The sequence below is a fragment of the Microchirus variegatus genome (genome assembly GCF_963457635.1).
Source record: "Microchirus variegatus genome assembly, chromosome: 4".
NCBI classification, from domain to species: domain Eukaryota; kingdom Metazoa; phylum Chordata; class Actinopteri; order Pleuronectiformes; family Soleidae; genus Microchirus; species Microchirus variegatus.
Window position 1 is genome coordinate 20,615,085 of NC_139805.1, and position 26,144 is coordinate 20,641,228.

General features: G+C 41.3%; 1 protein-coding gene across 1 annotated transcript in view; it reads left to right on the top strand.

The window, feature by feature from the left end:
* The window catches only part of celf5a (cugbp, Elav-like family member 5a), a gene marked incomplete at its 5' end in the record, with an annotated part of 185,867 nt that overhangs the window by 134,138 nt on the left and 25,585 nt on the right, over positions 1-26,144 (top strand). Inside the window, 2 exons of the mRNA XM_083887839.1 lie at positions 14,491-14,619; positions 18,596-18,675. Coding sequence (XP_083743965.1) covers positions 14,491-14,619; positions 18,596-18,675 — 209 coding nt within the window. The remainder of the gene's footprint in view (positions 1-14,490; positions 14,620-18,595; positions 18,676-26,144) is intronic.

Consider the following 26,144-nt stretch of genomic DNA (forward strand, 5'->3'; position numbering starts at 1 on the left):
GTGTTTGCATTTGACGGTGACTTCGCTTCTCTCGAGGCAAACTCTCCAGGGATCCTTAATTGACACGTGTGTACAATAACAAATCAGCAGCAAAAGCAACTGCCCTTTAAAGTGATGCATTAACTAAACTAATTTCAAATAATCCTTCACTGTACTGGGCCACGTTGACAGCACCTCGTGATATTTGAAATGCAGACACACTCTCCTTAACCTCCTTAAGGTAACGGCGGTGTGGTTGGAGTTCATAGAAGATTAAAATGTAATTTTTTAGCCTTCACCCCTGTAATATTCACAACGCATATACAGGAACATGAACTGCAGGTGCTATGATGTATACCAGGCCAAGTTATTAGCAATTAATGCTGTATAAGTATTTATCAGTATTCAGAAAACAAGAACTAGACTGCAGTATCTGCAGGGAGTAATGCAGATAACGGACATACCTATACTTGAAATGATTGAACTTCCCTAAATGACTGTCGGACAAAACGGTCCGGGTTCTTAAAGCTAATTGAGTTGCTCAGTGGGTGTCTAATTGCCAGTGTTTCTCTGTCATTACATCACCTCCACCATGTGATTAAGGAGTCTTGAAGGTTGTGGGGGAAAACGAAGCAGGATACGGCGTCTTTGATTAAAACTCACACTGCACTGAAAGTTGACTTTCTCTATCTACTAAACTCAAAATCTAGTTTTGGGTTTTTCTTTTTTAAAATATTGGTTACCTATAGCTTCACAGAATGATCCTCTGACCGTGTGTTGTTTCTATTTATGAGTTTTTATGAAGACATATCAATAATACAAGTAAAACTGTTTGGATGTGAAGAAAAAGTTAGTCGACCTAGTTAGCAAAAGCCACATCCAGCTACAATATTTAACCTTTGAAGCATTACACTGCGCACCAGGAAGACGAGAATCTCCAGCTTTTTTACTCGAAAACAACTTTCTCAAATAAAATGCATGCCAACGAGTTTATCATAAATCTGTATGTAATCCGGGGCAGAAATGAGTGCCTCATAGATTCAACCAATGCTGAGGTAATCGATCTGAATTTTAATACTGTTTTTTTTTTACCTCAAAATTCACATCGTGGAAAGAGGATTTATGTAGTTTCATGTTTGCAGTTAATTCCGAGGTTAGCTTGCGAGGCTCAGAAAAATAAATTAAAGTGTGTGTGGCCAGAAAAAAAAAAACACACACAAATAAAACTTGCACATACAGTGAGAGTAAAATGATAACCAGCATTTCCTAACACAGAAGTGTGGCAGTGGCATGCACAGACATTTTTGGGGGCAATTTCTCATGTGGAAATGTACGTCCCTCTTGTAATAACATTACAATGGCACATTTTGCACTTAAACATATTTTAAATAACCATACACTTTTGCATTTTCTAATTTATAGGCATACTTTGATAGGCCATTGGACATTCTGCCAAACCACTTTGCGTTGTACATAGATTTCAGTTTCAGTACTCGGCTACAACAATTTCCATTTATTTATTTTATTTTTTTTACATCTGAGGTGGTAGCCAGTCTGTCACATTTTGATAGTGAATCTGTCATCTGTTTAGAAGTGAGTGGTCAGTCAGGGCAGCAGCAGTGACAGTGGAGGCAGCTGGATAAAGAGGAAATGATCTGCTGAAGCCTCCTAGCAGACAGCTGTGTGCAGGGAGCCACTGTCCCCTCTCCCCTCCATGCATTTTTCATCACACACACACTTTTTTTTTTTTTTTACACTATTTAGCTTCTCCCTCCCCGCTTAACTTCAATGTGGTGCCTGCTGACATGGCGTTTCTCAGCCTTGCACACAAAGCCCTCTGGTGCTCAGTGTATTAGGGCTGGAGCATGGCCATGTTTGTGTGCCTGCGAGTGTGTGTGCGTTTAGTGTACATGCACGCATGTGAATATTGGGGATGCTGTACCGGCTCATCCTCCCCCTCATGCACACTCACATCATATGATCACAGATTACCATAGGCAAGAAGGGATCAGAGAGAAGCAGAGAGAGCTCTTGTAGAAAGTCCATGAAGTCATGTGGCAGCATTCAAATTAAAAAATAGTTCAGACCTACTTCATGCATAGGATCATCCTTAAGATGTTCTGAACTTAAAATTTCAGTTTCATATTGTTTTGGCCCTAAGCAACAGGCCAATCTGGGTGACATATTAAAGATCAGGCTTACTGTAAGGTTTAACAGACGGAGAGGGGGAGAGCTTTGGAAGAGATAGAGATCAGCCTGATAGTTTAGTCTAACCTGGTAAATTCCATCTTTTTCAGTCTTGTTGGGTATTAGCTTGATAGAAATTAGACGGCCTCACAACTCAGACTGTATACTGTAATATAGATTTTTTTTTGTGTGTGTGTATTCCACTCATCCGATAGACCTGATGCATGATGGAAAAGCAGCAACAAGACATCCGATGAACAACTCCACCCTCCTCTCTTGATGATTTGCTCAATATATAGATATTTATTCCGTTAGATGTCAAGCAACATATCCTTGGAATGATAACAAATGAGCTGTCAAGAGGATGTGGCCAGAGGAAAGGACAACGCGAGCCATCCCTTCCTGTGTTAATATGGGTGTGAAAATGATGGGGGTCATTCTTGCAAACAACACAAAAACATATACTCAGACCTTTTATATTAAATTGTAAATTGATTTTGGGGAACGAAGCAGCTGATTATCACTGTTCATCAAGTGTTTGTAAAGAATATAAAATCAAACCTCATCTCCTGTTCAACAGAGATGAGGTCCCTGTAGAGAAGGGATGTTCACCTGCTTTGGTCCCCACTAAAGCGTGTATGCGAGTGCGTGTCCCAATTTTTTGTACAGTTGTAATGTTTTACACATTTTCTTCGCCACTATTAGTGTACAATGTGTGAAGAGGAAAAACTCTGCAGCTGCTTTACGCACACTTTAAGGTGAAGTCCATTTGTGGCATTGAAGGCCATGTGCATGGATATCTTTTAAGCAAAAAAACAACACATTTTAACTCTTGGTAGTTGATGGTACAGCTTCTCATGGCAGTTTCTACATTACAATTTGAATGTCTTTATCTAAGTTTGACAAACAAAGTCAGAAAGGCAGGTGCGAGCAAAATGTGTGCGTGACAAACCTGTGTGAAATCCCTCTGAACCCTCCCTTTTTAAAATAATAAGCAGGTCATGTCAAGTGTTTGTGTCAGGAACGTGATGAGGAGCAATATGCTGTCAGTCCTTGCATCATCAGTAGTCAGTGACAGTGATAGAATGCCCCTCCCAAAAAATATTATTTTCTCTTTTTTGAGAAAAGATGTAACATACAGGATGTCACGGACAGATTTGAAGAAGAGCAGGGCTCGGCAAAAAATAAAAAAAATAAAATCTGCGACGCAAGTAGATCTGATTATTCATGTCGAGCTGAAAGTTGGAATAGAGTGTAAGAGAGTCTCATATGAGTGTTTGCCTTAGGCTACTAAAACACTATGGCTGTTCCACATTATGGAAAGCTTTCACTAGAGTCCCATCTTTTAAAAAGTGCTGATTGACCTTCTAGCCTAATTAAAGTGCACCATCGCCAACAGAGAGCAGATCAGACAGCTCGGCTGTCAGTGTGACTGACGGGGTTAGGCTCTCCCCCTGCAGTCACTGCAGCTCTACAGAGGCCATGCATACCAAAAGAACACGACAGCACCGAGTTGAGAAGCTCCAAATTTAGCATCTCGCTTCCCATCAAGAACCCGCTCCAACTAATAATATGCTAATAGTAAAGTATAAAATACACCAGTGAAATGCTTCAGGGCTGATGTATTTATTTATGCATTTGCAGCGTTACCTCTTATATATATCCTCACAACTTTTTCATCTTATGACTGAACGCGTCACTTTTTTTTCACCCCCATGTTCAACTGGAATATATAAAAATAAAGGTGCTGGCTGAGGCCACATGCGCAGAGCAGAATCTAAATCCCGTGTCGGTTATACAGGCAGGTTAGTCCTCAAGTGCACCCCATTCCCCTACAGCTCTCGCACTTTGGACCACGAGAAAGCTGACATGCAGTTTGGCCTGTAAGCCTCTTTTGTTCATGTGCAGCAAAGTCATATGCCAGCTCAGTTGCTCTCGCACACAAAGCTTCAGAGAGACACAGTCGCTCGTATTCTAGTACATCCTCACGCTCTCAAGCTGGAGATGGGCATGGCCTCTCGCTCTCTGTCTCCTGAGCGTCCTCCCTCCCACTCTCTCTCTCTCAAATGCCCATGCAACCTTTTTTATTTTTACACTTCTGTGCCTCCATTACCCACAGCTATGGCCAGGAGCATTCTATTTTTGATTTGTATGTGATCTGACCACGGCATGTTAGGAGCACCATGTCAATTTCTTAAAATGTGGTACACATTTGGTGACTTGACTCAAGGATGAACTGGTGAAGGGTCCATCATGTTAGTTTTATTCTTGTGAATGTATCGTGTTGTATTACAGTTATGCCTGGTGGCAACATAGACTGTTTCTATTTAAAATAAAAAAGGATGTCGTCTTCCTCTTGCAAAACAAACTCCCATTGTGAAGCCTTGAGATTTGGACAATTTGACAAATTCACCTGCAACCAAGCATGTACTAGACAACATTGGTGTCCACACAATTTAGAAAACTGACATTAAAAAAAGACCTGAAACTAGTGATTGAGACCCATCCATCCGTCCATCTTCTACCACTTTATCCTCCACATGAGGGTCACATCCACTCTTAGAAATAAGGGTTCCAAAAGGGTTCTTCTACAAGGGCTGAGGTTCATTTGCTTCTGAAAAAAGGGGTTTTCAAGGGTTCTTGGTATCACTAATGGTTCCAGGTGGAACCTTTATAAAAGGTAGACCCAAAAAGGGTTCTCCTATGAGGACAAGCCGAAGAATATATATTCTTATATGGTTCTACTTAGCACTTTTCTAAGAGTGTTGAGACAAACAACCATTCATCTCATGGTCAATTTAGAGCGTCCAATTTTCCTAATCCCCAAATCTCAATGTCTTTGGACTGTGGGAGGAAACTGGAGAACACACGGAGAGAACATGCACACTCCATGCAGAAAGACGCTTGTTCCGACCGGGTTGCGAACCCGGGGAGTGCTAACCATTGTACCACCCGTGTGGCCTGTGATGGACTTTAATTTGAACATGTTTACTGTTTCACCTCTGGTAGCTGTTCAATGTGTATTCTTGGTTTTATATATTACATTTATTCTAGTACACTCTTAGAAATAAAACTGCTAAGTAGAACTATATAAGTTTATAAGGAGAACCCTTTGTGTTACCAAGAACCCTTGAAAACCCCTTTATTCAGGAAAGGGGTTTTAAAGGGTTCTCTGGATCATAATGGTTCTTACTGGAACCATTAGTGTTACCAAGAATAAGAAGAAACAATTCTAAGTGTACCATCACACATTCTCTTCTCCACTGCTCCTTTCTTTAGTTATATTCACACACATTTCTGCTTTGCTGTCTCCCATAATTGAGAAATAATGCTGTGACCTTTATCTGAGTTTTCTTCCATGATGTTGGCTTTTGTTTGACTGTCCTTTCTACTGTCTTTTCTCACATAGAGGGTTTTGTTCCAGCGTGAGCTTTTTTTTTTATTTTATTTTATTCGTTAATATTGCAGTTGTTCAGAGGTGAGGAGTTGAGAGGATATTGGTATTGTACTCTATATTTAACGCAGTACGATCGGGGGGCAGGATATCACATGGGGGCTCCGTTTGGCTCGTTCTGTAATGAAGTTTGTTGACTCTTGCTGTCGTCAATTTTGTCCTATATTAGAAAAAAAAAAGTAATTACTTGAGAGCACCGATGAAAGCTAATGAGTCATGGTAACTCATTAACCATCCAAGATAATCTCAAGGTAATATAAGTAAAGGAAGAGAGATGGAGGAAGAATGGCATAGGGAAATAGCATATGCAGGAATGGATTAATGATAGAAGAACAACTTTGCTGTGAGGAGGAGGAAGGAATGAGGGAGAAACTCGGGAGAAGAGAGGAGGTGGGGGTTGGTTGAGAGGGCTGGGCGAGGGGGTGTGTCCAACATTACCCTCATGAATCAGTGTCAGTGGAGCGATGAGAAAATAATTAAGAAACAGGCTAGCGCTGTGTTAAATACTGCCAAAGGTAAAAGGCCTATTCTATTGTGCAGAAACACAATCTGGATGGGAAAAGAAGAATGGCAATAAATGGGATAGAAGAAAATGGAGGAGAAAAAATCCATATCATAACGGATGCCAAAATGCCCTTCAGATGGCATTATGAAAGGGAGACAATATAAATAGCACTGTCATATTGTAAATGTTTATATACAGTAGCTACATTTGCACGCAGCGCAGCAGTTTCAGGATTTATGACCGTAGCCGTAATACACTGAAGTTGACACAAGGCTGTGAGTAATATTTCACATTTGTTATCATATTGAGTGTAAATTTGCTGAGACATATATAGTGGATATATTGTTCTTCTCTTTTCAGGTGTTTTCATTTTGACGTGGGGTGTGGGGTGGAGGGGTGTGTGCGTTGTCAGCTGGGCCATGAGCTGACTGTAACTATACAGCAATAAGCACACAAAACACACTCATGTGCGCTTTTACTTCTTCTGCTTGCACACCTCAGAGGTTTTTACTCGCAGCATTTAAGGAAGTCAGAGGCCAGTAATTGTATGTTCAAGGTTTTCCAGCAGGGCCAAGATGCAGCTGAAATCCCCCTGCCAGCAGCACGGAGCAGAGCAGCCATTAGACTGCACTGATGCATAAAATCTGTGGGGATCTTTTGGAGGATGTTGAGTGACAGCAGGACAGGAGTGTTGCATGTGCATTTTTACATGCACATAGGGAAACATATGTGTCCACATACAGATGTGCGGGGGCGAGTCTCTCAATGCTATATATAATATCCATCGTTCGTTGTGCCAGCGGCACAGAAAGAATCCGGGATCAGTGGTCTCCAAATCCCCTCTGAGAGGGAATGGACTCAGTTGGTGTGCATGGAGGAAATGTGTATGGTTCAGATATAGAAACTCTCCTCCTGTGAGACCGCTGTTCAGTATATTAGAGTTTGATCTTAAGCTCTTTGGCCTGACTAACACATTGTAGGGCTTGACATGCAATTGTTTATCAACCACAACCTCCCACTCACTGCAGGGGCATTTGGTTTAGTCTTAGATATTTATGTGCACATCATGTAAAGAATATGTTAATGTGTGTGTTTGATGGGGGGGTGGGAGGATGGTTTAAGTAACTTTTAATGTGGCATGGTTATTGGTGCCTGATGGGCTGGTTTGGGTATTTCAGAAACTGCTGATCTAGTGAGTTTTTCCACTTACAGCCCTCTCTAGGGTTTATGGGGAATGGTTCAAATGAGCAGCTCCAGTGAGCGGCAGTTCTCTGGTCAAAATGCCTTGTTTGGTGTAGAAAGTCTACAGTAATTCTAATAACCAGTAGTTGGTACACTCTTAGAAATAATGGTTCCAAAAGGGTCCTTCTATAAGGGCTGAGGTTCTACCTGGAACCATTTGCTTCTGAAAAACCCTTTCCCGAAGAAAGGTTTTTCAAGGGTTCTTGGTAACACTAATGGTGTTAAAGATTCTACCTGGAGCCAAAAAGGGTTCTCCTAAGAGGACAAGCCAAAGAACCTTTCTGGTACTACTTAGCACTTTCAGTTCTAAGAGTGTATGCAGAAGACCAATCTGAATGAACAACATGTAATAGTGGCGAGTTACTGTGTTATCATTGTAGGAAAAGTCAAAAGTGTAATGTTGCTTTTATTTATTTCATAGAATCCCAACTAAGTAGTTGCTCCCCTTCTTATTTTTAGTAACTAATAAACATTATAGGGCTGCCAGTGAACTTCTCTCGGATTCTAAGGGGACGGCAGGAAAAGTTTAAGAACCCTCTGCCATATATGTATGTGAACTCAGCAACCCTAATCCATCCCAGAGGAGTGCTTAGTGAGGGATGCGCTGTTTCTGCAGCATGGCCATCAAGGCCCTAAACGCAGCGGCAATGGCATTTTTACTGATGACTTTTATGGGATGCAGCCAAGCTGCCAATGAGCAGCCTTGACACCAAAATGATGAAACTCTGACATGAAATCAAGACAGTGTCACTGTAGGTGCTGCTATAGTTACTGATGCTGGTGGCTGCAGCAGCAGCAGCAGCGACTGTTAAAGGGAACGCGTGGTAGCTGGATGGATATTATTCATGACAAGAGTGACATTAAAGTATAGTATGTCTAACATTCATATATGATTCCATGTCGATTCATGTTGTTTTTTCCATTCAAGTCCAATTTGATCGCTGTGGTGATGAATATGCACAGCAGGGAGCATTGGACGTGACGGCTTTTAGGTGAGAACCGTATTGTTGTTTTCCTTGCTGCGCTGTTACCAAGCAACAGCTCCAAAAGGTACGAGAGAAACAGCGCTAATAAGCTACCTCATTAGGGACACGGTGCATGGTAGGCCTTACGGTTTGTGTGCTGTCAACTCGGCGGGTTAGACTGGAAACTTCAAAAGACAGTTGCACATGCGGCACGTACTCACAGGAGTGCTCATTTACTTTAGAAATTGGTAAACAATCTATTCTATCAACCCACATTTCTTCCCTAGCTGAAGGTGTACTGGTAGAGCCTACTAATGGGTTATTTCTGTTTTTGTCTGAAGTGGCTCCAGCATTATGACAAAACACATGGCTGTCCTCTCACCAGTGATAATGCAGCACATGAAAGGCTCATTATTCAGAAGTTCATTTGGCTGGGGTTTTCTCCGAGGCTGTGCCAAGCTTTAGACTCCCTCCCTCGATGGTCTCTGCCACGCCTTCCTCTAATCCCTGACCGTACGCACAGGACGGTTAAGGATGACCTTAGCACATCTGTACACAACAGAGCACAGAAAGGTTGTACACTCATGTGCGCACACATACTGTACACACTTTAAAACACATCAGCTCATTAATGCAAACACAGCCCTAGTTAGATCCCTATATGTAATAAATTGGATTAAATTCCACTGGCTAAGCACTGTGATCTCTTAGGGTTAATTAATTTCATTCCATTCTGTCTGTGTGTGTTTTTTTCAAGCTTGAACACATGCTGACACCGTTATTGTGTGGCACCATGCTCGTTGGAGAAGTATAATGGGCTTGTGAAGGAGGGAGAGGAAGTCACAATGTTTGGTATTCCAGCTACAAAGTGGTTTTGATTCTTTCTTCCTTTCTTTCATTAGAGAAGGAAGTACGCTACAGTCTCGAGCTCTAATATGGTGGATCCTTTCCATCCTCGCAGTGTCTTTCCAGTTCTTATCTTCCCTCCAAATGAGAAAACCTGGATGGTGTCTCAGGGCTCCTGTTTCTGCCTGGATGTTATCTCATTTGGTTTTAATATATTTATCCATTCATTATTGTTCCCTTTTTATCAGCCAGCTAATATTGTTCATAATTTGTCCTTATCTCCAACCCTAACAGTCAAATTTGCAATCTGCCTTTGCAGACAGATGGAGAAATGACCCTTCTTCAACCCCTCCTTCCCTAACTCCATTCCTCTCCTCCTCTCGCAACTCCAATGAAACATGACTGACAGCCTGCTGTATAAGTAGTTGTCATAGCAACCTCCCCATCCTTATGACAAGTGTTTTTTCTCTATAGCACTCTCATGCCCTCTGTCACAATATCTCCCTCTCTCCCTCCATCTCCACTTGCAATGACGGAGAAAGAGACAGAGAAGGAAAATTTGAAAACCAGAGACCACCTCAGGCACTTGGTATGCTGCTTTTTTTTTTCTCCACCCCTCACCCTCATTCCCATCATTTCCTCTCTCCCTCTCCTCCCACAGTTGCTTTACCTCATCCTCCCCTCCCCTGACAATGATTTACCAACTCCTGTGGTGCACCTATTTCATCCATCCTGGCTTATCAAGGACTGCAGGCCTGTATGCACAGCAACTTACAGTATGGGCACGTTGTTCTCATTTTCCCACACATTCTCTCGCTCTCTCTCTCATATTCTTTTACTACATCTGTGATTCAGCCGGCTCTCTCTTTCTCTTGCTGCTCAAAACTCTGCCCTATTACTATTCAGTAAGTCTCATTTCACTGTCAAAATCCTCAGCAGTCTGCAGTGTAATCATGGACCATACAGTAATAAGTCTCCAGTGTGCCGGGGCTGTGCAGAGTGTGTATGTGTGTGTGTTTTTATGGACAACTAGATTCTTCAAACTTGTACATTATGTAATAGGAGCATGTGCGTATGCAAAGAATTACAATGGTGTTGTAAGTCATGCGTGAGCCCTAATGGTTATATAGACTACAGCATGAAGATTAGAGATATGAAATATGACTGGTTTAATTTGCTTGTGTGCAGCGACTCAGACACTTCACAAGACGCCAGCGCACTTTCACTGAAATGCTTTTATTGATTAGAGAGAGTTCAAATGGTCCCAGTAATCTTCACTGTGTAGAACCAGACAAGCATTTCATTATTTTTGGAGTTTAATTTCTGAGGCATTTATTGCAAACAAGCATATGTTTAATAACTCTGAGTAAATTAAAACGTGATGGGGGTGAAATTCAGGACAGCAGTGGTGTGTCACAATAAAGCTGGATAATGTGAGAGTGAGCTGTAAATGCATGTCAGTGCCAGCATGCTTCACTATTATCTATCACTTAACTTGCGTGTGGTTATTAGACCCTTAAATTGTTTAGGTGATGGCACTTCTCTTTAAACAATAAAGCACCGAGCTGCTCTCGTCTATGTTCGTTTGGCTCTTTCTTTTGGCTTTTTGCGTAAAAACAACTTAGAATTTCCTTGTCTGCCTTTATATTCATCTACACAGTAGAAGGCACTCACCTTAAGTGTAACAGAAAGGTGACTCAGCTGTTTCTGAAGACTGTAAAAGAGAAAAGAGTCACCCACAACAGCCTTCACTTCTAATCAAGTCCTTTGTGCGTCTGATGGTTCAGTTCACTGAGCTAAAAACATGATTCAATCAGAAGTGTTCTTATCATCTTCCGGCGAGTGAAGCATAAATGGAGCCAAGGTGCACGTATTGTTTGGCTTTACCTGTACAGATAAATCATTTCCTGCAGTTAAGGGTGTCACTTTCCACACATATTGAATACGTGACTGGGCAGGGATTTTATACCACATGTACTGTTTCTGCATTAATGAGGAAACGATGAATGCCACATGAAATGAAAATGATTTGAACTGCAGAGATACAATCAGCGCTTGTGTGCTGTTGCATCTTCTAATTTCATTTTGGATCCCATTTTGGATCAAAGGGGCCAAATGTGGATGCTGCAGGAAGATAAAGGTCTGGATTTCACGCTCTGTTAACAGGCAAACCACACTCAGACAGTTTTTCTACACTTTAGACAGTTATTATTCTGTGAGCAGTAGCTCCGCAGTTAAGTAGAAGAGAAAATAGTAGAAACTAGACACAGTTTTGCAATTGGCAGCATCATGTTAATAAAAGGTATAGTGAAGGCTGGTGACATGCTCATACACTCTATAAACCATATAAGGTTTCTTCGGCTTGTCCTCAAAGGAGAACCCTTTTTGGCTAACTGTTAAAAACCCTTTATACAGGAAAGGGGTTTTAAAAGGGTTCTCTGGATCAAAATGGTTCTTACTGGAACCATTAGTGTTACCCTTTTCGGGAAAGGGTTTTTCCAGAAGCAAATGGTTCCAGTTCACTTAGTTTTGGGTTTTCCTACACTCTTAGAAATACAAGTGCTTAGTAGAACCATATAAGGTTCTTTTTGGCTCCAGGTAGAACCTTTTTGTAAAGGGTAAGGGTTCTCTAGATCAAAATGGTTCTTACTGGAACCATTAGTGTTACCAAGAACCCTTACTTTTTCAGAAGCAAATGGTTCCAGGTAGAACCTCAGCCCTTGTAGAAGGACCCTTTTGGAACCCTTATTTTTAAGAGTGTAACAGACCTCCATCATTACTACTCTCAAGATATTTCAGTAATAAATCTTGTGCCCTTTCTTAATCTATAAAAAATTAGCCCACAAAAATCTGCACTACATACATTATATATTAATCTAGAATATAGAATGTAAACATGCAACTTGACTGATTGATGGCTCATATCAAGGCAGTAATTCTAGTCATTCTGTAGTCTGCACAGTACATATATTAATGTTAAGAATAGCTGCCCAGTCAATTCACTGTAGTTAGGAGATAGTTAGTGTCAGATCAGTTATCTTTAACCGTCTGTGTCAGGGTGGCAAAGGGTATCGTACACATGTCATTTTGACTCATTTCTTTGCACCCATGTCTGCAATCTGTTTTCGCCCCGGCCGTGCTATATAGTGCTGTAGATAAATAAGATTATGTTTCTATTGGTGATGAACATGGGACCTGAATTCCCGAGGTAGCATTTTTTAGTTGAGAGCTGCCACAGCACAATCTCGGATTGTGGAACAAGATCTCCTTGATGATCTGTTTTCATGCATGGTTAGCTTGTTTTCAAAGCACATTCATAACACGCACTAAATCTCTCTCTCAGCCACAGATGCTGAACTCTGAGTAAATGCCACTGCTGTAAATAAAATTATACCATGACACTTTAAAAAAAAAATGTTGGTAAACAAATTTTAAGATATTATTTTAAACACACACACGTTGACCGTGACATTGATGTGTCAGGTGTTTTTTTCTGATTTACTATTATTCCAATGATTCTGTTATACTTGCAGTCCTATAAATATTTTCTCATTTAGCTGGAGGTGACTTACCAGTTCGTAGTCTTTCAGCTGAAGGATGGATGTGCTATCATATATTACAACATGCCATGTGTGGGCTGTTTATCATGTAATCGCCAGAGTGCAGCTCATATGAAATTGATGAAGGTCATGCATTAATTCCAAACTTGTCAGACCCCATCATCTACTTGAACATGGCAGTTAGAGCCAAAGTATGGGAACGCAGAGGACGAGTGTGGTTGCACAGAGGCTGTTCTGTGTAACTCTCTAACTGTATATGAGATGTGTGGTAGTAGCATTAGAGAAATTTGTGCAGTCGACCCCCCCTCACCCCCCATCTCCTGGGCTCATCTCCCACATCCTACATCAGAATTTATATTCTCCCTCCAGCAAAAGGAAGGACCATCTTGGCCTTTCATTTTCCAGTTCAGGGCTTTCCTTTTTTTGCAGATAAATGCTCTCCAATCCACCCTGACAGATGTCACATTGCATCACTTCCATTTTGATACATTGCCTCTGATCCTGCCACTTGCAATAAGGAGCCTGCACTGTGGAAGACCCTCCCTAGACAACCCTCTCTGACATGGGTGATTATTTTAAAGGTGGATTATTGGTGGCGGAGCCCGAGCTGGGCGTCATGTACGCATAAACTCGCCGCTGTGCTCTCCTGTTGCAGAAAATGTGGGTGTCATCGTGCGTCTGGGTCAGGAAACGACAGCAACACGACATATACTCAGTAGTCATCACAGGTCACCCTGACACTATGCGGTACCTCTGGCAGCGATTTATGCCACTCTGCAATTCACGACAGTGGTTGACAGTCCTGTCTCTCACTCACTCAGTCTCTCCGCTGTGACTACGCGGGTCAGAGTTGGAGAAACATTCTGCACAAAAGGGAAGGTTTTAATGCTTCTGCTGCCAACCCGGAGACACAGTGCACAGTAGCATTAATCATACAAGGCCAGAGCACATCAGTAAACACAGTGTGACAGGTCAAGGTAAAGATCAGATCCCACAGCATTTAACAGGATTCAATAGCATACAGGCTATCTATTGAAAAGTCAGCGTTATTCATAGCGTGTCTCGCAGCCTTTGCTGCTCACAGGAGAGACACGCCATTGTTCGCCGAGGAGCACACTGAAATATTTCTCCGGCTACACAAAAAAACACTGGATCAGCAGCAATTAGTAGAGTAAGAGAGAGATAAAGAGAGGGAAGGAGGGAGGCAGTTGGGGGGGGAAAAATGAAAAGGGTAAAAATGTAGAATCAGCGAGAGAAGAGGAAGAGGAGAAAGGAGAAAGGGGAGACAGATAAATAGAGAGAGAGACTAAGGGAGACAGTAAGTAAAAGAGTGAGTGAGAGAGTGAGTTTCTAGCCAGTGTGTAGGAGGTTGGTGCTATTGCCTCAAGCCCCTGGTGCTTTTAAACGACCAAAGTCTCTCTCATTGTCTTTCCTCTCTCTTTCTCTGTGTGTGTGTCACCTCTTTATTACTCTTCTTTGCTCTTTCCCTGCAGCTCCTGACCGCTCACTTACTCCCAGCAGCTACAGTATACTGTATATGCCCATATGGGAGAGAACCCGCTTATACTGGAGATTAAAATGATCAGTCTTGGAGAAGTGATAATACAATGTGACTGAAATTCAAGCAGCTCAACAGACTATTGCTCTACTGTAGCGCGGCAACCCGTAAATCAATTCCATATCTGTGTCAGAAGTCAAAGTAATTGCACTCAAAGTTTTAATTCATGTTTTCATTTCTTTTGTTTGTTCCAGAAGACAGGAAGTTGTTTGTCGGGATGCTGAACAAACAACAGACCGAGGAGGATGTTTACCGCCTTTTTGAACCCTATGGAGTCATCGAGGAGTGTACGGTCCTAAGAGGCCCTGACGGGAATAGCAAAGGTAGGAGCCATGATACACATGTCATCATTATTTAGGTCACTGACAGAGAACTGACAGTGTGTCTGAGCGTCCACGACAGCTGTGGCTACATGAAATATATGTGACGCATGCATCAGAGGTGGGTCTATTTGGATTTTCCAAATGTCCTCATAGCTGTAGGGAATAACTTTTAAATATAAACAAATGTCTGGTACATAAAATATGTAGACAAATAAGTGCAGTTTACATCTTGGTAACAAAAGTCACACACTGGAGCTTTAATGCTGCACATTTTGATGTGTATATATAAAGTATAATTGGTTTATTAGACATGTTTGGCAGAGGCAGAGAAATTATTGTATTTTTGTGGAAATTATTATTCAGAATAAACAGTCCTTTAAAAGAGGATATTTTGACAGGATGATTAAAGACAGATATGGAGGTTTGGCTACATGGAGTGGTCATTTATAATAATCCAAAGATGGGTTCAAAACATTACATTATTGCTCAGTTAAGCATATCCACAGCCTCAATCTCAAACATTCAGTCTTGTTTCAGTGAAAAACTGTATATTCATATACTGTATGTTACAAAACCATGATTTTTATTCTGTTTCTGTGTGAGGCTTAATGTGAAATATGTGTTATATGATTGTAAAGAATGCCTGGACTGTATCTCGGGTACTTTAGTGTTGCTGCTATCAGGCAGGCCATAATACAAGCCAAAAAACGTTTGAAAACATCAATTCCCTCTGAAGAGCAGCAAAAAGCAAAGTGATTAGTAAGAATAGAGGCATCCCTCTTTATAGATCTGCAGTGTCAACATCAGACTCCACTTATTATCATTATGTTTACCTCTCTTTCAGCTTGTGGTGTTTGTATTAGTTGCTTATTTGAGTGTGCGTGCTGTGAAACCAAAATAAAATAAATATCCATATTCTCCTCAAAGGGTGTTTTCACACCTAGTAGACTGCTTCGTTGGTCTGCCTCTGATAGAATTTAGAAACATTTTTCAAACGCATTACAAACCAGTGGACAGTGGAGTCATGTGGACCGGCATTTTCTTCACATATTGGTCACACATGTAGGGCTGGTAAAATGACCAATCCTGTGCAATTCTACATCATGAAACATTTGCAGGTTAATGTTCTGCCCTGCTGCTCTGGGGAAAAGCTGCGCACCAAAGGCCGGCAGGTGGCCGATGGGATGATGGAGAGTGCAGCTACAGCCTCTGTGGATTTTTTTTATCCATATTCCCTAGTGAGCAGCTGAGAGAACCTGGAGGAGATCCACTGATAGGCATAACAGAGTCCAGAGGACTAATGCTGATCCTTCAGATCTGGGCGGTCTCAACTCTTCATCCTCCTCAGGTAGATTAGCACATTTAGGCCTGATGCTTTAGGCTAGCATCGTCACCAGTGCCAACTTGTTGCTGTTTCTCAGCTGCGAGTCTAGGGATTTTGCGGTGCTCTCTGGTGATATCTGTGTTTTAATAACCTGCGAATGAAGAAGAGTTTTGACCTCTCAGACCCACATAATAGATGCAGTTCCATCTACCAGCGGTTCTCATCCCAGTTCTCCCCTCTCCACACTGTGGATGAGAACACTGAGGCTGTAGCTGTAAATGCTCCACTAACACTTGTGATGAATTGCATCATACCTCACATGCAAGCAATCCAAGACCTCTGATTTTAAGCAGACCAGAGGCCAGTCCCTTAGTTTGCACCAGGCGCCTGGGACTGAAGTTTACACTGACCCAAATGAAACATTTTTTTTAGTATTCAATTATTCCACTGGGCGTGAAATGTCATTGAAAAAAATGAAGGCTTGACTCACAACACAAACAAAGTGCATCTGACATTGCACAATCTAAACAGGAGCATTGCAGTTTTGTTTTATTCCCAGTAGCAATCAGTAGTTTTCCCACAGTAATGGCAGATGGTAGAACAACCACAGTAACTGTGAAAACACTAGCTGCATAAAGAAAGTGCTCTGTTGTCACAGGAGGTAACAAAAAAAAGAGGCAAAGATGGAGAGTGATATGAGTGTGAAACAAGTGAAAAGGTCAGACTTGATCGGGCTCAAAACAGCTTTTGCTGCCAGATCCGTAACAGAACAGAACATGGCTACTTAATCATTTACATTCTATGAATGCGTTATACTCTGCCGTTATAAAAACACTGAGATTAAAGTTTAATAAAGCAGTGAACCCCTTTTCCTGACACCAACCCTTACTCCAGTTAATTTTTCTTGATATGATAAACATATTTTATCAAGAAATTCCATGTGTACGTATGAGAACATAAATTCTCCTCTCTCATATTGTCAAGAAGGTACATTTAGGTAGGGAGGAGTTCATAGGTCGTCTGTTTCTACTTAAAATACAGCTATATTACTCCAGTAACATATAGCAGAATATGTTATGCCATTTACTCATTGTAAAGGCTTAGGTTCAGGCAATACATTATGCACCAATTATTCTATCAGGAGTTACATATCCAATTATAACAGCATATAGTTAGTACTACAGTAGTAAAGTCCTCATGCAAAACTCCAGCTGTTTTCTATCCACAGCTCAACAGTAGGTCATGCTTTGACAGCTGAATGGCCATCTTGACTTCCTAGTGTCCACAGGGGTAAAGCCCATTAAGAAGCGAATAATGGCAGGGCGGCTGGTTAAAGCAGAATTGAAGATAAGAAGAATAAAGAGTAAAGGATTAAATAAGAGTTAAAAAAAAAAAATATATATATATATATATATATATATATATATATATAAAATGAAATAAAATTTGGTGAAATAGGGTATAATTATAATAGGAGATAGAGGATATTACTGGTGCCTCACTGCAACAGAGCCACCGTCACTTTTTATGGCGACACTCTTATTACCAGTCACAATCTGATTCAATTCAGATTCATTACAGATCAAATTTGACGGTTCACAATCATAACGACAAGTGTCTTGCATCTGCGCGTGTCTGACCTCTTGAAAAGGGACACAGGCAAAAGATAACTTTATCAACAACTGCAGAAAACATCATATTTGCAAGACCATGCACTAGTTACAGAAAGACAGGCAAGATTGTTTCATCAGGCCCTTTCAGGGAATCATCTGGCTTAAGCTATATACAGTATATATACAAAAATATAATTCTGACATCAGTGTTGTCACTGGTTATGTAGTCAATAAAATGATTGTGATTATTATGATTCATGATTGGACCTTAGTTAGGTCTACAGCTGGAGGACAAAGCATCATTGTATTCTTGAACATTTGTTTATCACTATCTTTAAATCAGTTCAGGCAGGATGAAGCTGAAGTATGAGAGTGCACATAATTCATATATTTTCAATTTACAAAAGGCTACAGCTTTGAATCAAAATATAATATATCTTTCATAATGTCCATATAATCTATTTCCAGTACTTCCAGCACGAGCTTTACTCCAGTAAATAATTCAAGATGTAATGTGTGACAGCACTATGCACTTTGTAAACCCATAACGGCCATCTTCAACCTTTCACTTTATCAACCACTGACAGTAACCCTGCAGGACATCGCTGATAAGAGCGGTTGCTCTGTGGTTGTTTTGACTTTATTTGTCATATTCGCAAACAATGAACAGAGCGTGCTCTTGTGGAGACAATAAACTTTACTGCATTCTCAAACGGGTGGTTTTCTACCTGAAAAACATGGAGTATAGCCAGTTTGGCTAGTATTTAATATGCACAGACAGGCATGTGGTGCTAAATAGCATGCTTTTCTGCTTCATCAGTGCAATGTTTAGCCTGAAGCTTCTGCCTGCTTGTCTGCCTGCCTAATGCCCTGAGTGGGGCAGCCTGCTGTGCAATGAGAGCCTCTTACTGCACAGTGATTTCTGTGGTGTCAAATATAATTCAACATCCTTTATTAATATATGGCAGGCTTTTAACTTTACTCGAGTTGAATGCATTTACTGTATACGGTGTGTGTGTGTGTGTCTCTTCTCTTTCAGGTTGCGCCTTCGTCAAGTTCTCCACACACACTGAGGCTCAGTCTGCAATCAGTGCCCTCCACGGCAGCCAGACCATGCCAGTAAGTACCGCTCTCTCCCTCCAACTTTAAAACACAAAAAAAATGCAAGCACACACACGTACACACACACACACACACACACACACACATGTACACACACACACACACGTACACACACGCACACACGCACACACACACACATACACACACACACGTCACATTCAAGGCTGATTCAGAGAGTAAAGGGAAGGCAGCTATTGCAGGCCCTTGAGAACAGATGATTTTGTTAGTTCAGAGCAATCACAGTTATGTGACAAACCCCTTACTTTATTTGATTGGCTAAGTAAGAGACACTGCAAAAAAAAAGCCCAAACTAAAAAATTGGAAAAAGCACTTATTGCTCTCAGCAACTGAGCTGTAGATACTTATTGTAGTTTCTCAGTTCTGCCCAGCACCCAGTGTTTATTTACTGTGCACACTTTCTGTATAGCCACAAACTTGTCCAAACGCCACAGGCTTGTTTCTGTTTGGTTTGGTGGTGTAGAACCCCCCCCCCCCCGTCCTTTTTCAAGTCACTTAAAAGATCCCTGGCAACATCCTTTGTATACACAATGTCTATTATGTATGTCTCTTGTGCTTTAAACTTCGTGCAACCATCCTCATTAATATCTAACATTTTTGCAAACAGATACAACCAGACTGACTCTTTAATTATAACATGGTACTTTACTTTACTGGATCTGATTTCCCCGTAATTGAATTTTGGACGAGTCATCAATCAGTAGTTCTGCTTGCATAATCCATGAATATAACTTGAGTGTGAGATTACATTTGCGTGTTATGTAAGCACCGCGTGTCCTCTGAATTCTCTCTGTATTGGATTTACTATGAGCACAGACGATGTAATGTATCTTGTGTTCTAACACAGACCCCGTATACTGAAAGGTGTCAAAATAAAAGCTCCTTACTTAAAAAGTATTCTCTGTGACATCCGAAGGGCTGGAATGAAAGTCACTTCCCATATTATTCATTGGCCTGAAGTATCCTCTGCTTTTATCCTCGTTTTTGTCACAGAGAAGCAGGGATGAACCTGATCTCTTGCCCATGTTATCGCACAGGTGTTCTGTTTCACTGTAGGATTTTATTATTAATGGTTGCCAAAGTGTCGCTCAAGAGAGGGGATGCAGAGCAGAGCACTAGAAACCAGCTGTGACATTTTGGCACAATGTCCGAGTCAATCTAAGTGCAAATGACTGCAGGTCAGTGTGAAAGAATCTGGACGTCCATTCTCCATAGATAGCCTCCTTCTCTAATGCTCCATCCCATCTCTACTAGCTCTCTTCTAGTGCAAGTCTCTTTTTGGCAGGATATTAGGCAATAGACTTGTTTACTTCACCTTTCACCACATTGGTTGCTGAATTATTCATCTAAGCAGGGGGCCAAAGGGAAGGGAGGAGGGAGAGTTGGGGCGGGAGTGAAGGATGAAGATGGGAGGGGGGAGGGCAGAGGGAGAATGAGTGAATTGACAGGATTTATGCCTCCTGCTCTGGTAAACTGATTATAGAAATCTGATCAGCATCTCATATCCTGTGGCTCCTGGAGGAGAGGGCACACTGTGCCTGCTTTGCCGACATTAACGGACCGACAGTTGACCATTAGGCCTCAGCAGGACAAGGCTTCCCAGAGCACTGAGTCAATCAGTGGAGCAGAGATCCTGGAAAAAGCCTTGGCCCAAACATCCTATGTGTCTGCTCAACACATGTTGACCAAAGCGGGGTCATCTTTCACTACTGTCTCCAGCTAGTATGCATTAGGGTTCACACTTGAATATGTATGCAGTGTGTGACGGCGGCAGAACTGCTCTGCCGTAAAAAAATATATATACTCTTTAAATGCTCCTCTTTACTGAAATAAATGCCAGGACTCCATTGGCATCCATTGGAACTGGCATCATAGTGTTAAAAACAATTAATGGATTTAAGGAACTGAAAAGGTTCAGTGCTTTTACTTTGAAAGAGGTGTTGTGGGTGTAGTGTCACATTTGTGACAGATGTAGAGGCTGGAACTGTGAGAAAAAGATCATTTAATTTAAATGTAAATCTTTTTGCTGAAGACATATGTTGCTCAGTCAAGATTTGTGCCTAAAATAAAAGTGAATTGTCCGAGTCAGATCCAGCTCTATAAGCAATCACCACATTCCTACTTCTGTAAGGCAAGTAGAAGCAATTCATTGTTTGTGCATATTTACTGCCCGACCAATGGCTGTGGCTGCTTATATGGACGACCATGAGCCCTGCCAGTAGCATTGCTAGCTGAAGCATTGAAGTGCAGTAAATATTAACTGTGCGACTAACTACTGCAGATATGATAGATCTGCTGCCAATCCTCCAAAATGTGAACGATGACTTGTCAGAGGTTATGAATATATATATATATATATATATGTGTGTGTGTGTGTGTGTGTGTGTGTGTGTGTGTGTGTGTGTGTGTGTGTGTGAAAAAAGCATGTGTGCAAATCCATAAACATCTACAAACCGAAGCACTTTGTGGGTAGCACATTTGCATTCCGAGAATACACACATGTGCACGTGTATGTGCGCGCGTGCAGACACACACTCACACAGCGCATATCTCCCCTCACTGTTTGACTGTCACATTCTCGTACAGCCACAGGCGAGGGTCAAAGGCTTCCTGACTGATCTTATTTTCCAGCTCACAGGACTTGAGCTGCATACATTTGTGTTATTCATGTAGAGGGCAGTGGGCATTTTGTATGTGTGACTCGGGAAGGAGTGAGGAAATCTGCATGGAAAGTGCGCACATATGTGGAGCGTGTGTACATTAGTGACGGTCAGCGCATACTAAGATATACTTAACGTATGTGCACCATGAACAGGAAAGCATATACTTTAATGCAATTCATCTCTGTATGTTTGCGAAGAAAATAAAGTAAATGATTATTTGATATTTGGTATATAGATCATTTACAAAGTTGTAATGTCAGCGCATGAAGGATGATGCAAGAGTGCAAGTGTATGAATTATATAAGTGCATCAGCAGGTCACACATAAGGCCTTGGCTGGATCTCCATCTACACTAGCAAATCATTTTCTAAGCATCCAGACCCCCCATATTCCATACAGACCATTTCTCAGCCTCCTTTAGCTACGGCACACACACACACACACACACACACACACACACACACACACACACACACACACACACACACACACACACACACACACACACACACACACACACACAAACACAAACACACACACACACACACACACACACACACGGTTATGGGTATGAGTGGCTCAATTAAACATTTAAACGCTAGAGCTGTACAGCAAATTGCTGGGATTCGGCAAAACCGTGTAGGCACTAAGTCCCGGGACAGAATTATGCAGAGACGAGGGGGATGCAGGTCAAGTCCACAGCTCCGTGGTGATTATTTTTTCCACTCCATACCCGCATCAGTTCAGCCTGAGTTTGAGGCTGTTTCAGCTGACACAGGGACTGAGATAGAAACACTGGAGCTGGATGATGGAAGGATAAGAGCAGAACAAAGGAAAGCAAATGAGGTAAAGTTTGCACAAGAGAGAGCATGATGATTGAGAGCGCAGTAGAGTAGTAAAGGGCAAAAAAAAGCATCCAAATGTAATTCCCCAGCTGCTGCATCTTCTCCATTACTTCAAAGAGTGAACATGCACATGAGCATGCTGTGAGTGCCAGGATTTAACACTCAACAAGATGCATTGTTTTAATGTATCAGATCTGCTTGCTTCTGCCTTAAATAATAATAATAAAATGAAAGAGCGGGAAGTCAAACAATCCGTGTATTGTGTAAAATCGTGTTTCAGTTATCATCTCATTTTGTATGCAGTGAGATGTAGAGGTTTAATGTCCACAAAGACCATCCGTTGGTGTGTTTCTACACATTAAACAATGCCGTGCATTTATATTTTTAACCTCGTATTTATTTAAGATCTGTCATTTCTCCTACTGTTTTCCACATAAGAAATTTACATTCTAATAACCTAATATATCGTAGTCATACGTTATTGTACGAGCCAAGCTCACGGAGGATGTGCATTTATATGATTTCAATGGGTATTTGGGGTGGAGCAATGGGTGGTAATGGCTTATTATAATACAGCAATAAGCAAAGCAAGGGCATGAAATAGTGGCTATACGTTTATAGAAGTTGAATACTGTAGCTCCACTGTCTTCACTGTTCATGTGTTACTTGGGGCACAATAAAGGCGTAATACATTTTTAATGATAATTTGGCATGTGTTGTGTAACAAACATGAAACTCACCCAAAGCCTCAAAGGAAATGATAAGCAGCACGTGCCATGCACTTGTGTGGTTGAGAGAGACACTGTGGTCAAGATTTTGGACTGTAATCATATCAAATTTTAGTGTGTGGATTGAAGATAATTCCATATGTTGTGGAGAAAGGTGTTGCACAAGTGGCAGTACATTTGTTGCTCTTTTTTAGTTTAGTTTATTCCACCACAGTTTAATAATGACCAAAACTAAATATAAATTGAAGTAAACAGAGCCAGTGCAATGTACAGAGAACACTGTCAATTCACTATTTCCCCCTGAAAGCCATATTTTGTCACAATACAGGCAGGTACAGTTAAGCCCAGCTGTGCTGTTGACATCAGCAAAAATGCTGCCGTTCCAACTGCAAACACACATCTCCTGTCCTTGTGAATCTGAACTCTTCCAACCTGAACTTGCTCACTTCAGATTCCCAAGCACTGAAGTCTGAGTTTGACTTTGGCATGCTCTGTACTCATAAAAATGCCTTTTTATGTTTAGTTTAAGAAGTATGGAATTCATAGCAGGGTTTGCATCATTGTCTCATTTATTTATTTGAAGTGTGGAGTGCTACATGACTACACACCAACCCTCCTTGGCAATGAGAAGTAACTGTAAAGAAGCAGCCTTTCCTCACGCGGCTCTGAATCTCTGTAGTGCCATTTTATCCTCTCTGTTTAACTCCCCTACCTTCAGTGGCTCTCTAGGTAGCAGGGGGCCTCCTGGCAGGGGGATTCAGCTCACCCTTGGCAGCTTAAAATTTTAATGAGACTTACACTTCATCCTTTTCTCTCTCTATAGCATTGTAGATCATCCTCACTGATATTCTGGCAAGCCTAAAAGCTAGGAGATAAACACATGTGGCAACCGATGCTTAGCCGACAAGCCATATGATTCAGGTGTACGGAGGAAAAACAGCAGGAGGGCAAACTCCCTGTATGGAGGAAATCTTTGCAGAGCGTGTGGTGTACATTCAGGAATATGAAAGAGAATAACACGAGGCTCTTATATAAACAGACAGGTCAATTCACCGCAAGCCATGTCTGCATGATTCAAGGAGACACTCTCCAGTCTAGGTCTAAATTGAAAATAGCTTTATTGTAAAGTTCCAGCTTTGAGTGCTCAGATTATAAATATTTGACCTGTCTAAAAATTAGAGAAGCAGATCAGGAACATTGTGAGGGAGTTAAAATGTGCAGTGTGTGCTCGCACATCTCTGTATTCTGGTGCTGCGCTGGCCCTGTCCTGGACTCTTCCAAAGATTAACCTCATAATAAACTTAATGATGCAGATAGTAAAATGCTGTACAGTCACAACAGACAAACCCTAAACATGCGACTGTGCCAAGTTTAACCTTGATGTGTCTATGCATACTTTAAATAAATGAGGTGATGCTGACAAGAGAGCAGCAGGGAGTGTATCCTTTCTCGAGCCTCTTTCACACAAAAATGCGTGGGTATCTGGGATTTTTGGGACCTGTGTGAACCTGCTACAAAAAAGGTGATTAACACCATTTTCTATTACCAGTGGCTGTTATGCCCTGTGGTGTTTTTGTCACCCCTGCTTCATCCGTGCATGAAATGTGGCATCACAGGAAGAAGAATTCAACAACAGTGGAGCTCAGTGTCAGTGTTGCAGTCGTTAGTATTTTTATCTTTGACTTGGGGTCCCCAAAACTCCACAGCAAGTGAATGGTTTTAGGTCGCTAATAAACTGAACTGTAAGGTGAAATACAAAATATTGAGTGCTTCTTCAAGTTGCAAAAAGTAGTTTGCTTAAAACATTCATTGCTAACGACTGGAAGATTAACAAAAACATTTTTGTTTGCACCAGTGGGATTTGGGTATCGCATAATGTACTATCTTGTGTTTCTATTGTATTCTTGTACAGTAAGAAGAAATAGTCGCTCAGCTGGCCAGGCATACAAATGTCAGGGATCTTGATGGTCTGACAATTTCTCTGTCAGCCAGTTCGCCGAACACCTAGTCAAATAACTCACTCCCCAGTCAATCACTTGTCTAACTATACAATCAGCCATATAGTCAGACAGCTGACCTAACCAACTGGCCATGCACCTACAACCCTTCAACCCAGCAAGCAAGGAGGAAAGAGCCAGAGGGAATATTGAGTAAAATGTAGAGAGGGGGGAAGGGAAGAGGATAAAATCTTCATGCTTAAGTTGAATCCCAAAGTCCCTCATGTAAATATATTTATATATAATATATATATATGTACATAAAATTACATTTGTCTTTTATTCAGCCTTGTTCACAGTTCAGTCCAACCCCTGCCAGGTTTCCCACAGGCCCGAACAGACCAAGACATACCGCCTACCCCCCAACTTCCATTCGCAGCATTTCTCCACAGTCGCCACTGATATTGACAATTTTGCATCAATTTCAAGGGGCCTCTTATCGTGACTGACACACAACCTTTCTACACTGTCAGATCAGAGTAATATTTCGGCCTTTTACGTGGATCGATTGGCCAGTTTGGGGCCACAGAGGGGAGGAACGGCTGAGCGCACAAAAGGTCAACTGTAGCGCTAAATCATTTGAAGATTCTTAATGAAGGGAGAGTGGCGCACACACACCTGCTGGTTTCAATATTGGGCTGCAGTAAAGAGGTAATGGTGTTGATAACGGGATGGATCGCCACGGATTGAAGAAGTGGGAGGCTAAATCTGAAGATGGACAAAATGAGGAAAATTGGCCCTGGCAAAAAACGACAATCATAGCTCTTATCTCAAATCACTGGACATTGCACATCATTGAACCCAAACTGTAGGAGACATCACCAATGTTACGTATTTGGTCTGTTGTGAAAGGGGGAAACCTGGAATTTAAAGTATTTATGTCAAGCACAGCAAGGATGCTTTAACCCAAGAGACTTTATATTACACTGATTGAGAGAATGACCCATGAAGCTGTTACCAACAAGTAGAATTTCCCACTGGCCATTTGCTGGATAATAAAGGAGGCATTTCCTCTTCAACAATACAAGTGTGCACCATTGCTTTACTTTGAATAAAAAATAAAGAAATCTCAAATGCAATTAGAGGAGTTTGCTACGTATTGATGCTAACAGTCGTTAATGAACACAGCATTCTAAGAAATCAGAAATAATAATGAATAATATTATGCAAATTACAACACTCACATACACATAATATTCCATGAAGTGATTCCAA